General features: G+C 40.6%; 2 protein-coding genes across 2 annotated transcripts; one reads left to right on the top strand and one right to left on the bottom strand.

Moving 5' to 3' along the window:
* Positions 1–227: 227 nt before the first annotated feature.
* Positions 228–2,982, bottom strand: ccl44 (chemokine (C-C motif) ligand 44). Its single transcript, XM_064331606.1, has 3 exons — positions 2,778–2,982; positions 1,639–1,768; positions 228–1,295 (listed from the first exon to the last, which is right to left on the bottom strand). Exons 1-3 carry the CDS (start codon positions 2,836–2,838, stop codon positions 1,061–1,063), a joined length of 426 nt encoding a protein of 141 aa, XP_064187676.1. The 5' UTR covers positions 2,839–2,982; the 3' UTR covers positions 228–1,060.
* Positions 2,983–6,538: 3,556 nt separating this feature from the next.
* On the top strand, positions 6,539–10,948 carry LOC135252933 (growth hormone receptor-like). Its single transcript, XM_064331601.1, has 9 exons — positions 6,539–6,689; positions 7,164–7,243; positions 7,667–7,796; positions 8,188–8,360; positions 8,455–8,633; positions 9,338–9,503; positions 9,666–9,738; positions 9,941–10,010; positions 10,153–10,948. The coding sequence occupies exons 2-9, from the start codon at positions 7,165–7,167 to the stop codon at positions 10,828–10,830; spliced, it is 1,548 nt and encodes a 515-aa protein (XP_064187671.1). The 5' UTR covers positions 6,539–6,689; position 7,164; the 3' UTR covers positions 10,831–10,948.
* Positions 10,949–11,016: the final 68 nt, after the last annotated feature.

The raw sequence follows: 11,016 nt of genomic DNA, 5'->3' as shown, positions 1-11,016 counted from the left end.
GATATAAATCAATTAAGAAGAATACTCCATTTTTTTCAAAGATTTGTTTATTTATAAATGGTTTGAATGAACTTTTAGGTCTTGTTTCGGCCTACATTAATTTAATTTGCATTGTGTATCTGGCAAGAATTAGCCTATTATTCTTAACATGCTACACACTGAAATAAGACTGCTACAGATAGTGAAACTACTTCCTCAAACAAAATATAGCATCACCAGCAAAGTACTTTGGTATAGGCAGTTATTATTTGAGAATGTGGTAGCTTACAATTGTACATATCAAAACCCTAAATCAACTCTATACAATAGCGGTAATGAAAGCTTAACCTCTACATATTTCTGTGGGTAAAGGCAATGATGGAGAAAGGAATGGAGAAGAGAGGAAATATTTGCAGTTACACTACAGAAATACTGGTGCAAATAGTACTGTATATTAGCACATAAAAGATACGTACCCCAACATAAAATTATTTTGGTTTTAACACATGTTAAAAACTAGAGCCAGTGAGTGCTTGTGTATTATTTTTCTGCATTACACTGATAATTAGGCAATAACAACAGTTATATTACTGTGACCAACATTAATGAACAACCATAACAATTATGATACATATTTGTCATGGAACTAAATCACAAAAGGTCCCATATAAGGCCAGTGATCTTTTAGCATTCAGATATAAGTTATTGAACATGTGAACATCATAACAGTCTAAATATGGTGGTCAGTTCGTGTGTGTGTGTGTGGTTTTTGTTTATTTGTCATATTTTAGTGCTTCATTATCACACAATCAGCCAGTAGCCCAAAATCAGTTGGATCTTGAGCTGCCACTCATGATAACCCTTGATACAGTTACCAATTTCATCACTTGTAGCCCAAAAATACAATGCAAGGGTGCATGCATTTAGTATGAAGTACAATCACAACCCTCTGCATGGAGCCTTAAGGAGGACTGCCGTCTGCAAAGAACTATCTTTTGTCATCCTGCGACAAGGAGACATCCAGCTGAACTGATCCAACTAACCAGCAAAACACAAGGTTGGGAAGTTTAGAAATACCATATTATTGGTCAGGATTGGCATGTTCCTTCCCTTCCATTGGCCAGCTATCTTTGAATCTGGCACTATGGTGTGCTTGGCTGTCAGCCACTTCAGCCATGGCTGGCAGGTTGCCGTGTGTGTGGAGCCATATGGTGCTGTGCACTTTGGTCCTTTGCCTCAGATACAGTTTCCTCAGTAACCTCTTCACCTTTCTGTCCATGGGGTTGGCACACTTCACCGCCCTCTTGGTGTACAGTCTGCAGTGACCAGAGGGTTAACATAACAATTAGCTAAACTTATATTAATGACAAGAAAAAACATTCATGCATTTTCTTTTTTCAAAGGGAAAAAAAAACAGGAACCAGTCTTGGGTGTTAGACGAGTTAAAGAGGGCAATAACACGTTGCTTATTTGCGCAGCAAATGTGCACAAGCTTTTGTTTAGTGCCTGGTTTCAACTGGGTGAGATTCCTTTAGCTCCCAGCCAACAATCTAAGAATCTGAAATATTTCAAGTTGACCTTTAGCTAGGACTGCACAGAAGGTGGCATTTTGCATGCTTTCCAGCTCCCTGATTGCTCCGGGATACTTGGAATACTTGCATGAGGGCTTGTATGCTGCAGTCGGGCCCTTCTGTCTGCACCTCGAACCTTAGCACATCTTTGGCTCGGACCTTGCCCTGGGAGTACTGCATGCAGCACTGAACATCCCTCTGCATTTGAACCCCCTTCCCTGCCAGAGAAAGAGAGACCCTTACAGTGAAACACTCCGTGAAAGATCTCATGCACGGTGTGACAGCTCTCCAAGCAGTTAGGAGGGAAAATGCAAATTAATAAATTGCACATACACACACACACACACACACACACACACAAATTATATATATATATATATATAGGCCTATATATATATACAAATACATATATTGGCAGATTAATAAATAGATGTTTCGTTTTTAAATGTTCCACCCCCACATTTCTGTTACTACAAACATTTCAGTTGCTGAAGTAATGGAGGATGACATTTAATAGCCACCCCCGATGACAGCATCTGTTATCCACCCCATAGAAAGTCAAGCTGACACCCTCCCCACCCTGTGTACATGTGGGAATTGGAATAACATCACACACCCACTTGCTGGTCTGTGAGCCAATGTGATTACAGCAATGTGCTGAGTGGCATTAAGAACAACCAGACGACAAAGCTAGATGCCTGTTAAAACATAAACAAAACAAAACAAACTGGGGAAATGTACCCTGCATGGCAAGTCCATGTTGTCCACACGATCAGAAAACACTTAATTTTGCAACCACACTCACTTAAATCAGTTGAGGTATCCTGCTAAAAATCCCAACAGGCACCAACATTTAAATGCTTGCATATCAATGCTGGATATTACCTGGTTTCTTCCTTCCCCCCTCCCTTACCTGAAAAATAACTGTTTTTGCCCATACAGTTATATAGCTCAGGATTTGCATGCTTAGTGATTCAGTGATTCTTGTTACAATTTTCCTACCCTCAGTGCTCCTTTGTTTTCTATTTGTAGCCCTGTTTGAAACGCATGCTTGGCTGCATTACGCCGTGTCTGCAGCCAGTCTGGCTCTGGTTACCTGTGCGCCTCCTGCCCGCCCGCCCGCCTCCCTCTCCCCCGCAGACGGATACGATTTCAGCGCATTCCCTTTCCCATCACACTCACCCACAGAAAGTCAAAGCCAGCACCCTGCGACAGTTCTGGTCCTACCTTCCAGATATGCGGCGAGGAAGACAGCGAGTGACACCGCCGCTACAGCCCGCAATAACATGATGCACCTTCAGGGGGTTTTAATCCTCCGCATTACCTTTCCTTCTCCCCCTCTGTCGCCTTTATATTTCTCCCTTCCTATCTCCCCTCCCTCTCTCCCTCTATCTCTCTCCCTCTGCCTCTCTCTCTCACTCACACTCACACACGCGCACACTTCCTTTTTTCTTTCTGTCTTCCTTAATCTCTCCCCCGTTCTCGCCCCTCCCTTCCCCTTCGCTCTCTCTCTCCTGGCTGCCAGTGCAGACTTCTGTTCCTCTGCCTAGTTCAGAAATGATGCTTTGTTTTTCTTATAGAAGCTAATAAAATGAGTCATATTAATGGCAGCCATGAGGCAAATATGAAGGCTCAAAGGTTTTCCCTGATAGTTCTGGACTGATGTTTTCAAACCATGTTGTAACTTTACAAATACATGCCCATCAACCATGGCACTGTGCTGGATATGACACAATGCCATAGCATGGCTTTATTCCCTGTGAAAGCTAGACTGCTACCATATTGCTGTCTCTCATTTTTCTTGTAATGGCATGAACCGTTGAGCAATGTCACAGGGTACTTTGTTATTTCTTGTCCAGAAAAATCTAGCATTTCAGGTCACGGGCAAGTTTATTAAGTGTACCGTACACTTTTAGAGCTCATTGGTTCCAATGATTTGAGGGACGATGGAGAGCCAGCCAGATTTTGTTTCAAAGGCTAAAGCATTTAGTAAAGGTTTCCATGACAAAACACTACCCCCCCCCCCCTCAGTAAAGAGGAAAATACCTTTCCCAGTTGCAAACACTGGGTCTCCTGTGGAGACTAATCTTATGTTCTATAATAGTAACTAAATAATGGAGCAGTAATGGGCATTTTGAGTGTCATTTACTTTACCTCCTCTTAAAATGCTGCTTTGAAATGTGTAGACTATAGTCTTAACATTCTCTTAAAATCCGTTTAAATTGGTTCACTAAGTAATCTTGTAGTTCAAAGGTGTCAAAGTCGCTGGAATTTTTGTTTTGTCAAGTTTGTCAAGACAATAGCGCTCACCATGTTTGTCAGCTGGCATGGCTGTGTGTGTGTGTGTGTGTGTGTGTATACGTGCTGGTGTGGGTGCGTGTGTAAGTAACAGTAAGCATTTAATATTTATAATGTAACATATGGTAAGAATATGACTCTGTCAGAGGAACATAAGTGAGGTAATAGCTCCTGAAATGCGGTGATGTAATTCAGTTCATATGAATTTCCCAGGGTGCAATTTCATAGATAACATTGGTATGCAGAAAAGTGCCATGTGAATCTGTGCAAAACAGCCTGAGAAAAAGCCTATCTAAGATCACAAAAATTGGCATGTAAGTGTGTGTGTGTGTGTGTGCAGGGGGAGTAGAGGAGACAGATGGAGCTAAAATCATATAAATCTTCACTTTTTAAAAAACCAGGTTAGAATTGCATCTGCTGAAATATGTCAACCCCAATACTTCAATCTATTTTCCAGCCAAGCACATTTCCTGCACATCTCCACGATAATTAATAAATTACAATATAAGTATCCCAGACACAAATATAGCAACGATGGCTTTCAAAAGAATAAAGTGCACTCACCTGCAAAATAGAGGAGCTGAGCTTTGCTCTGTCTTTGCAGAGGTAGCATACTGACAAAGGAAGAGCCTAGAGATGTTTGAAAGTCTGCACACTGCTACAGGTCAGGGACGAATCATATTAACCCCAAAGGATTTGTTTGGATTTAAGAAGGGTGCGCTGCAGGCAATTTTGAGGAACAAAACAAATGTTGTGTGTACATGTATTGTGGAACAAATACTTTGCAGCAAAATTTTTATCAACTATAAGCAGGATTCAGGGCAGGAATGAGATTATGGACAATGGCTCAATTTATGCACCCTTGAGGTGTAATTACCGACATGTCAGTAATTACACAAAAATGAATAAGCAGGTAAACAAGAGTGTCTTTGTTACAGAATATTGAACACATGGGAGCTTTTGAACAATATTCATGTGAATGTGAATATATATATATATATATTTATCTATACCCGCTTATCCTGGTCAGGATCGCGGGGGGTGCTGGAGCCTATCCCTATATACATAACAGATTGATCATGGACCACAAATAACGGGAATTGTCTAATTATGTTGTGTCTCACATTATGCTAATAAATGCTGCTAAACTTAAAGTGAATTAATTTTAACACTGCTTAGAGTAAATTCATTTTTACATGGAATTACCATTCCATAAATGTATTCATCAGGTTAAAAAATGCCCTCAAAGCAATGTATTTTGTTTTATTATATCTTGAATATCCTGAACTGTTTTATATTGCCTATTGGTCCTAGGACTGGACATTTTTGTCATGTATTTTGAAAAAAACATCTGGTGGCATTTGAACTGAAGAATATTATTGCTAAACAAAATTATTTAGAATGTTCTTATTAGTCATTTAGTCAAGCAGAATAATTGTGATGAAGCAGGGTGTTGATGCCACTATTATCCATTCTCTAAGTCACCATAAGGTCACCCGGGTCTTATCTGTGATAAACCGAAAAGTCTTATTCAAATCACCAAAGACAATGTTTCCAAATCTAACTTGAGATTTTAAAGGCTGCTTGGTTTACAGACCAGGAATGTTGGCAAATTATTCTGAAGACTATGGGATAGATTTACAATGATGTGATAATGCATCAAAGACTTGGAGCTTGAAACAGCTCCATAAATAGCAGAGAGAGGCTATTTGTCTACTAAACAAAAAGAGAATTTAATCTTATGACCATTTGTGAAACATATCATTGAATTATAGGTCCAGTGCTCATAAAATTCCTACTCATTGAATGAGTTTTTGTCTCTATTTCATATGACCAGTCTTCCCAGTATCAGCAAGAATCACTCATCAGTACCTAATTCAAATCAAAGTTCTCTGTCAGCCCCATTTCATGCTTCGTGGGGATCATTGACAAGTAGAATTCAATCAATGCAAAATGCAGGACAACTGAGCAACTATCTGTCTTTATTTGTGTATAAAACAAGGCTTCATCTCCTCTCGGTCAACACACACTGTGCAGTACCATATTATGACCTCACCAAGACATTCCCCTGGCACATAATTTGTGCTACGTGATGTGATCTGTTCTGATTACAGAACTTCCGCAAATAACTTTATTTGTGCATGGGGAATTGATAGCTGTCTCTCTGTCTTTCTGTTTTTAAAAACAGCACACAGTGTGGAATGAGAAATAAAATTTCTTCCAGCCTCAAGATATTTTAATAGACATTGGGATAAGAGGAAATTCCAAAAGTCAATACCTTTAGAACACAATGTATGAGCATTTTGTTAGCAAACAGCAGAAGTCATTATAATAATGCAAATGACCTCAGAAGGTTTAGTAAAAAAAGGTTTTTTTTTCTTAAAATTACATGGTCTCTTCTTACTCAGGTAATCTTACTGTATATTTGAGGTTTTTAAAAAGCTACAATGGTGCCATTTTACCAAACTCCTGAGCATTGTATCAAATGTGCAGTAGCTCAATATAATCACAATTGTAAATGCACTCACAGATTATTATGTTAACAAAAACAGCCACAGTTTACAGGGAAGGAAGGAGAGAGAGAGGGGGAGAGGGAGAGAGAGGCTTGCACGCCTACACAGTGCCCATTTATTAGGAGACTTGTTTACTGTTACTTGTTTAACCGTTAAATAAGATTGACAGCTAAAAGGGATAGGACGTGGAGGCAGCTGAAAGGACAGAAAATGAAGAGCTTAATGGGAGATGTAAGAGTTTGGCTAAATGGGCTGTGCCTTGCATTATTGTGAGTAAATTTTGGTGGGCTACAAGCTTTTCAGCCATTTGACCGACTCTCTCAGTCAGGTAAGCTACATCTTATACATTAACTTATCTGAAGCAGAAAATGCATGTTGGCTGCACGAAATCCTGTTTCTTATCTACTGATTTTGATAGCAGTTTTACAATTTATTTAGTATTTTCCATTTTCCAGGTTTTGTGTCTTGTATTCATCTGCTTTATCTTTGGTGCAAGAAGTGATTAGGTGGATTTATCCTCATTTATTTATTGCTGTGGATATTTTTTTTTTATATGAGAAAATAATTATAATATTGTTATATTCAGAAATTAAATATACCCTTACACAGATAGTCATTGGAGCTGAGAACTGACAGCAATAGCAATATTCCCTTAAATTCAAATAATGATGTATGACTACAGGCGCTTTTGCATATACATATTTGCATATGTTTCTGCGTATATACATGTGCAGCATAATTGCAGCATAGCAAACCGCAAGTTTCAAAAGGGTTGTCTTTGTGCTGCAACTGAATTTTTCAGGATGGGACTGCCGAAGAGAATGAGCACGGTCGGCACAATAATAGCTGCAGCTTCTGTGTTGTCACTGGCATCTGACTCCAGTAAGTCTGAATGTTCGATCTAGTTTCTAAGTATGTAGCTCTCAGTGCTGGGAGCAGACAATTGTAAATATCTAAGAAATCTCTCGAATGTTTTCTTCCACACCCTTATATGAAAACAAGGATGTAAATGATGTGAGTAACTGAAAATATGCAGTTTTTATCCTCCTGGAAATAATTTCCATTCCTAACAAAGTCTCCACATGAGTTTATTATGAGGAAGTAATTAAATTGGGTTGGATAAAATTCTGTAAAAAGTTACAGAAATCTGTCATGGATTTACAGCATAGCTGAAACATTTTTAACGAAAGCCTTTAAGTGAAAAATATAACGAGAGCTCAGCGGAAGATAAATAATGGAAAAATACCTGAATTTGATACAGTGTCAGAGGTATGATGTGAAATATGACCCTGTAATACTTTACAGGTCAGAGGTCAAAGCCGTTCCTCACAGGCTGCCGATCCCCTGAGCAGGAGACTTTTAGCTGCTGGTGGAACCCTGGGACGTATAGGAACCTTTCTGGCACTCCTGCCTTCAAGGTTCTATACTCTAAATCGTGAGTTTATGAAGCCCCCCCCCCAGCCAAGCTCAATCAAAAGGCCTTTCACTACAGTACTGGACACCTAGAAGATCAAGCATTTACTTTTTTGAGATTAATGCCAGGGTACATAATGCGACATAGCTCAGGAGGTAAGACTGATTGTCTGGCAGTCGGAGGGTTGCCGGTTCAAACCCCGCCCTGGGCGTGTCGAAGTGTCCTTGAGCAAGACACCTAACCCCTAACCCCTAACTACTCTGGCGAATGAGAGGCATCAATTGTAAAGCGCTTTGGATAAAAGCGCTATATAAATGCAGTCCATTTACCATTCAATAAGAATGAGGTAATTTAGCCCATTATTAAGCAACTATATGTGTCACTTGTTATAAAACTCCAATTTGTTCCACAGAGGGTGTCAGGAGCTAAGGGAATGCCCTGACTACATCACATCTGGAGAGAACAGCTGTTTCTTTAACAAAACCTACACATCCATTTGGACAGGCTACTGCCTTCTGATTGAAGTCACCACAGAGAGGGGAACTGTCTGGTCGGAGCCGTACTCTTTTAACATTCTAGATATCTGTAAGTCAGAAGATTTAATAATCTCAACTGGAACTGGAATCTCAAAGTAAAAGATCAAGTTGCTGCAACTATTAAGCTGCTTTTTATTTTACAGTACAGCCAGAACCTCCTATTCTGTTAAACTGGGCCCTTCTAAATGCCAGTGACTCTGTTCATTATGCTGACATCATAATCAACTGGGCTCCACCCACCTCTGCAGATGTGGGCTCTGGTTGGATATCCTTGCAGTACCAAGTCCGTTTCCGATCATCCTCTGTCCCCAAGTGGAAAATGGTAGGTTTCATAATGCCTGGATTAAGGTCCATTATAGAGACATTCAAATAATACATACAAACCAGACACATAACCATTATTTGTTTTTTATTGATGCAGAGAATGAGTGATGTGAATATGCACTTAGTGACAAAATAAAGTGACCAAAAAGCTGCTAATAAATATACTGCATGTTGCAATAATTACCCAAACGAACAGGCATATTGTCAGGAAAAAGCTAGCAGTGTTTATGCAATTTTATGCAGACAGTACCGGCATCTAATGCACTACAGCACTGTTCAAAGCACTAAAAGCTACAATTCTAAAGGCCATCTGAGGTACACTAATTAAGGATATTTTAGTGTAAATCATTTTGCTTAGTATGAAAGCTGAATTGTTCTAAATTGCAGTTTTGAAAAAACTTGGCATTATGACATTTGCCTGAAAAACAGCACACATTATAAAAAAGGGTACAAGAGAATGATAAACATGCTCTTCATCTTCTAAGAAAGGCACATGATTACAGTTTATTCTAATTTCCGGGCCCCGAAATAATTTTAATGTCTCCTTTTCAGCCGAGTGGTCTCAGAAATGTATTTCACTATTTAATCATAATGCACATTTATATACGCAGTAATGTAGGGCTATTAATGAGGGAAGACGCTTTGGATGAACACAGGCACACAAACGTCTAATAGCGTGTGCGCCGTCGCGTTTGCTCACAGGGTTCCCTTGTGCAGCAGTGCTCCTACCCTCTGTACGCGCTGGAAACGGGACAGGAGTACGAGGCGCAGGTGCGCTGCAAGCCTCGCTCCGAGGGCAAGTTCAGCCCTTTCAGTGAATCCCTCCACTTCCTACTACCCCACAGAAAGAGAGCCTCTGCAATACCAGGTAAAACCACTAGGGGTCGCCAGAGTACACACATACAGCAAACACAGAAGCCAAACCTCCGGGTATTTGGTCTTTGCTAAATGCTTTAAAGTGAAAATCTGCTTTATATGATAGCACGAGCGCAATGGCTTCTCCATGTGTAATATGTGATCTCTTCTCTAGCTCCTGTTGTTCTTTTCCCTCTTGCTGTTCTGCTGATATTGGTCTTGCTCTACATGCTGTGTAGCATGACACAGTGAGTTGTTAAGCTCTTAAAAAAATAAACATTTCATTGTTAACTGTCAACTTGTTTCAGTGTGAACAATTGACCTCATTCATAATATTACTAATATACCAATACAAATAAAATCATTATTGTGCATATATTACTGTGTATGCTAACTGGTTATTCCAAGAGAACGGCAAAAGCATCTCACTGTTTCCCTGTTGACTTCCAGGATAAAGGATGTTCTGCTTCCACCTATTCCTGTGCCCAAGATAGCTGGAATGAGCATAGAAATGATACAGGTATGTGCAAAAAATCTGCCAATACCATGGAAAAGGCATTTTGTAAATACTCTTTTGACTTCACACACATTTGCATATATTATAAAATATATTTTGACAGAAGATCTGATTTTTTTTTTTTTTTACCAAATCTGTCCCCCAGAGCAACCAGTTAAGCGATTTTGGCATCTGTTCTAATTCCCTGAGCGTGAAGCTTTCTCCGAATCTCAGCGAGAAGTGGGAGGAGTTCCCAGAGGTGTGCCTGCAGATTGACAGGCCGTCAGAGGGCGAGCCGGAGAGCAGCAGAGCGGACCCTCGGGCCCCCAGATCCACGCGCGCCAGCGACTCGGGCTGCGAGAGCGTGGAGAGTGTTGCCAGGGACAACGGCAAAAACAAGCCCCGTCTTGGCCTGGTCTCCATGGACACAGCGCCCAGCCACATGGGCCCACCCTGCCCTGGAAGAGGCCGCTCCGTGGGCACTCGCGAGCAAAGGGCACCTCAAGCGCCCCAGCCCGTGCTCACAAAAAGCCTGGCTGCGTCAGACACTTCTCAGGAAAGTCCCAGGCAGCACAGTCAGTTACTGCTTTCCCTCGGCACGCTACATGATAAAGGCCAAACTGGCAAAGCCCTCCTCCTGGGCAAAGACAGAGGCTTTTACTCTTATGTGAAAGATGTTGCTCCTCAAAGCAGCACGACTGAACTAGCTAACAGCAGTGCCACACAGGGGGCCACTGGTACAAACAAACAAGGCTATCGCCATGCCGTCAGTGAATATTTGAAGGGTTCCCCTTCTGAAGGCACCCCATTACCAGATCATATGGACATTTATGTCACTATGTAGATTTTGCAACCACAACGCGCACTACTGTTGGTTCTAATTGCATGTGAGTCTTTAGTTATATTTGTGAAGCACAACTTAGACAGTGACTACTGTATATGAAAATAAATGTTCTTCGGCATGTCACATGTAGTGGGTGACATTTGTGCAAATTGAAAACCACAGTAAATCCATTCTCAGCATTCATAT

Source organism: Anguilla rostrata, chromosome 4, assembly GCF_018555375.3.
Source record: "Anguilla rostrata isolate EN2019 chromosome 4, ASM1855537v3, whole genome shotgun sequence".
In the NCBI taxonomy this organism is placed as follows: domain Eukaryota; kingdom Metazoa; phylum Chordata; class Actinopteri; order Anguilliformes; family Anguillidae; genus Anguilla; species Anguilla rostrata.
The sequence above is the reverse complement of the archived record's forward strand: the minus strand, read 5'-3'. Positions and strand labels throughout refer to the sequence as shown.

What these genes read in the sequence shown, in the direction of transcription:
- LOC135252933 (XM_064331601.1), top strand. Translation starts at nt 7,165, where the DNA reads ATGGGACTGCCGAAGAGAATGAGCACGGTCGGCACAATAATAGCTGCA. An exon ending in AAGGTTCTATACTCTAAATC is followed by an intron (nt 7,797 to 8,187) that starts GTGAGTTTATGA and finishes TTTGTTCCACAG; the next exon opens with AGGGTGTCAGGAGCTAAGGG. An exon ending in TGAGCATAGAAATGATACAG is followed by an intron (nt 10,011 to 10,152) that starts GTATGTGCAAAA and finishes TCTGTCCCCCAG; the next exon opens with AGCAACCAGTTAAGCGATTT.
- ccl44 (XM_064331606.1), bottom strand. Translation starts at nt 2,838, where the DNA reads ATGTTATTGCGGGCTGTAGCGGCGGTGTCACTCGCTGTCTTCCTCGCC. An exon ending in CCTCGCCGCATATCTGGAAG is followed by an intron (nt 1,769 to 2,777) that starts GTAGGACCAGAA and finishes TTTCTCTGGCAG; the next exon opens with GGAAGGGGGTTCAAATGCAG. An exon ending in TGCAGCATACAAGCCCTCAT is followed by an intron (nt 1,296 to 1,638) that starts GCAAGTATTCCA and finishes TGGTCACTGCAG; the next exon opens with ACTGTACACCAAGAGGGCGG.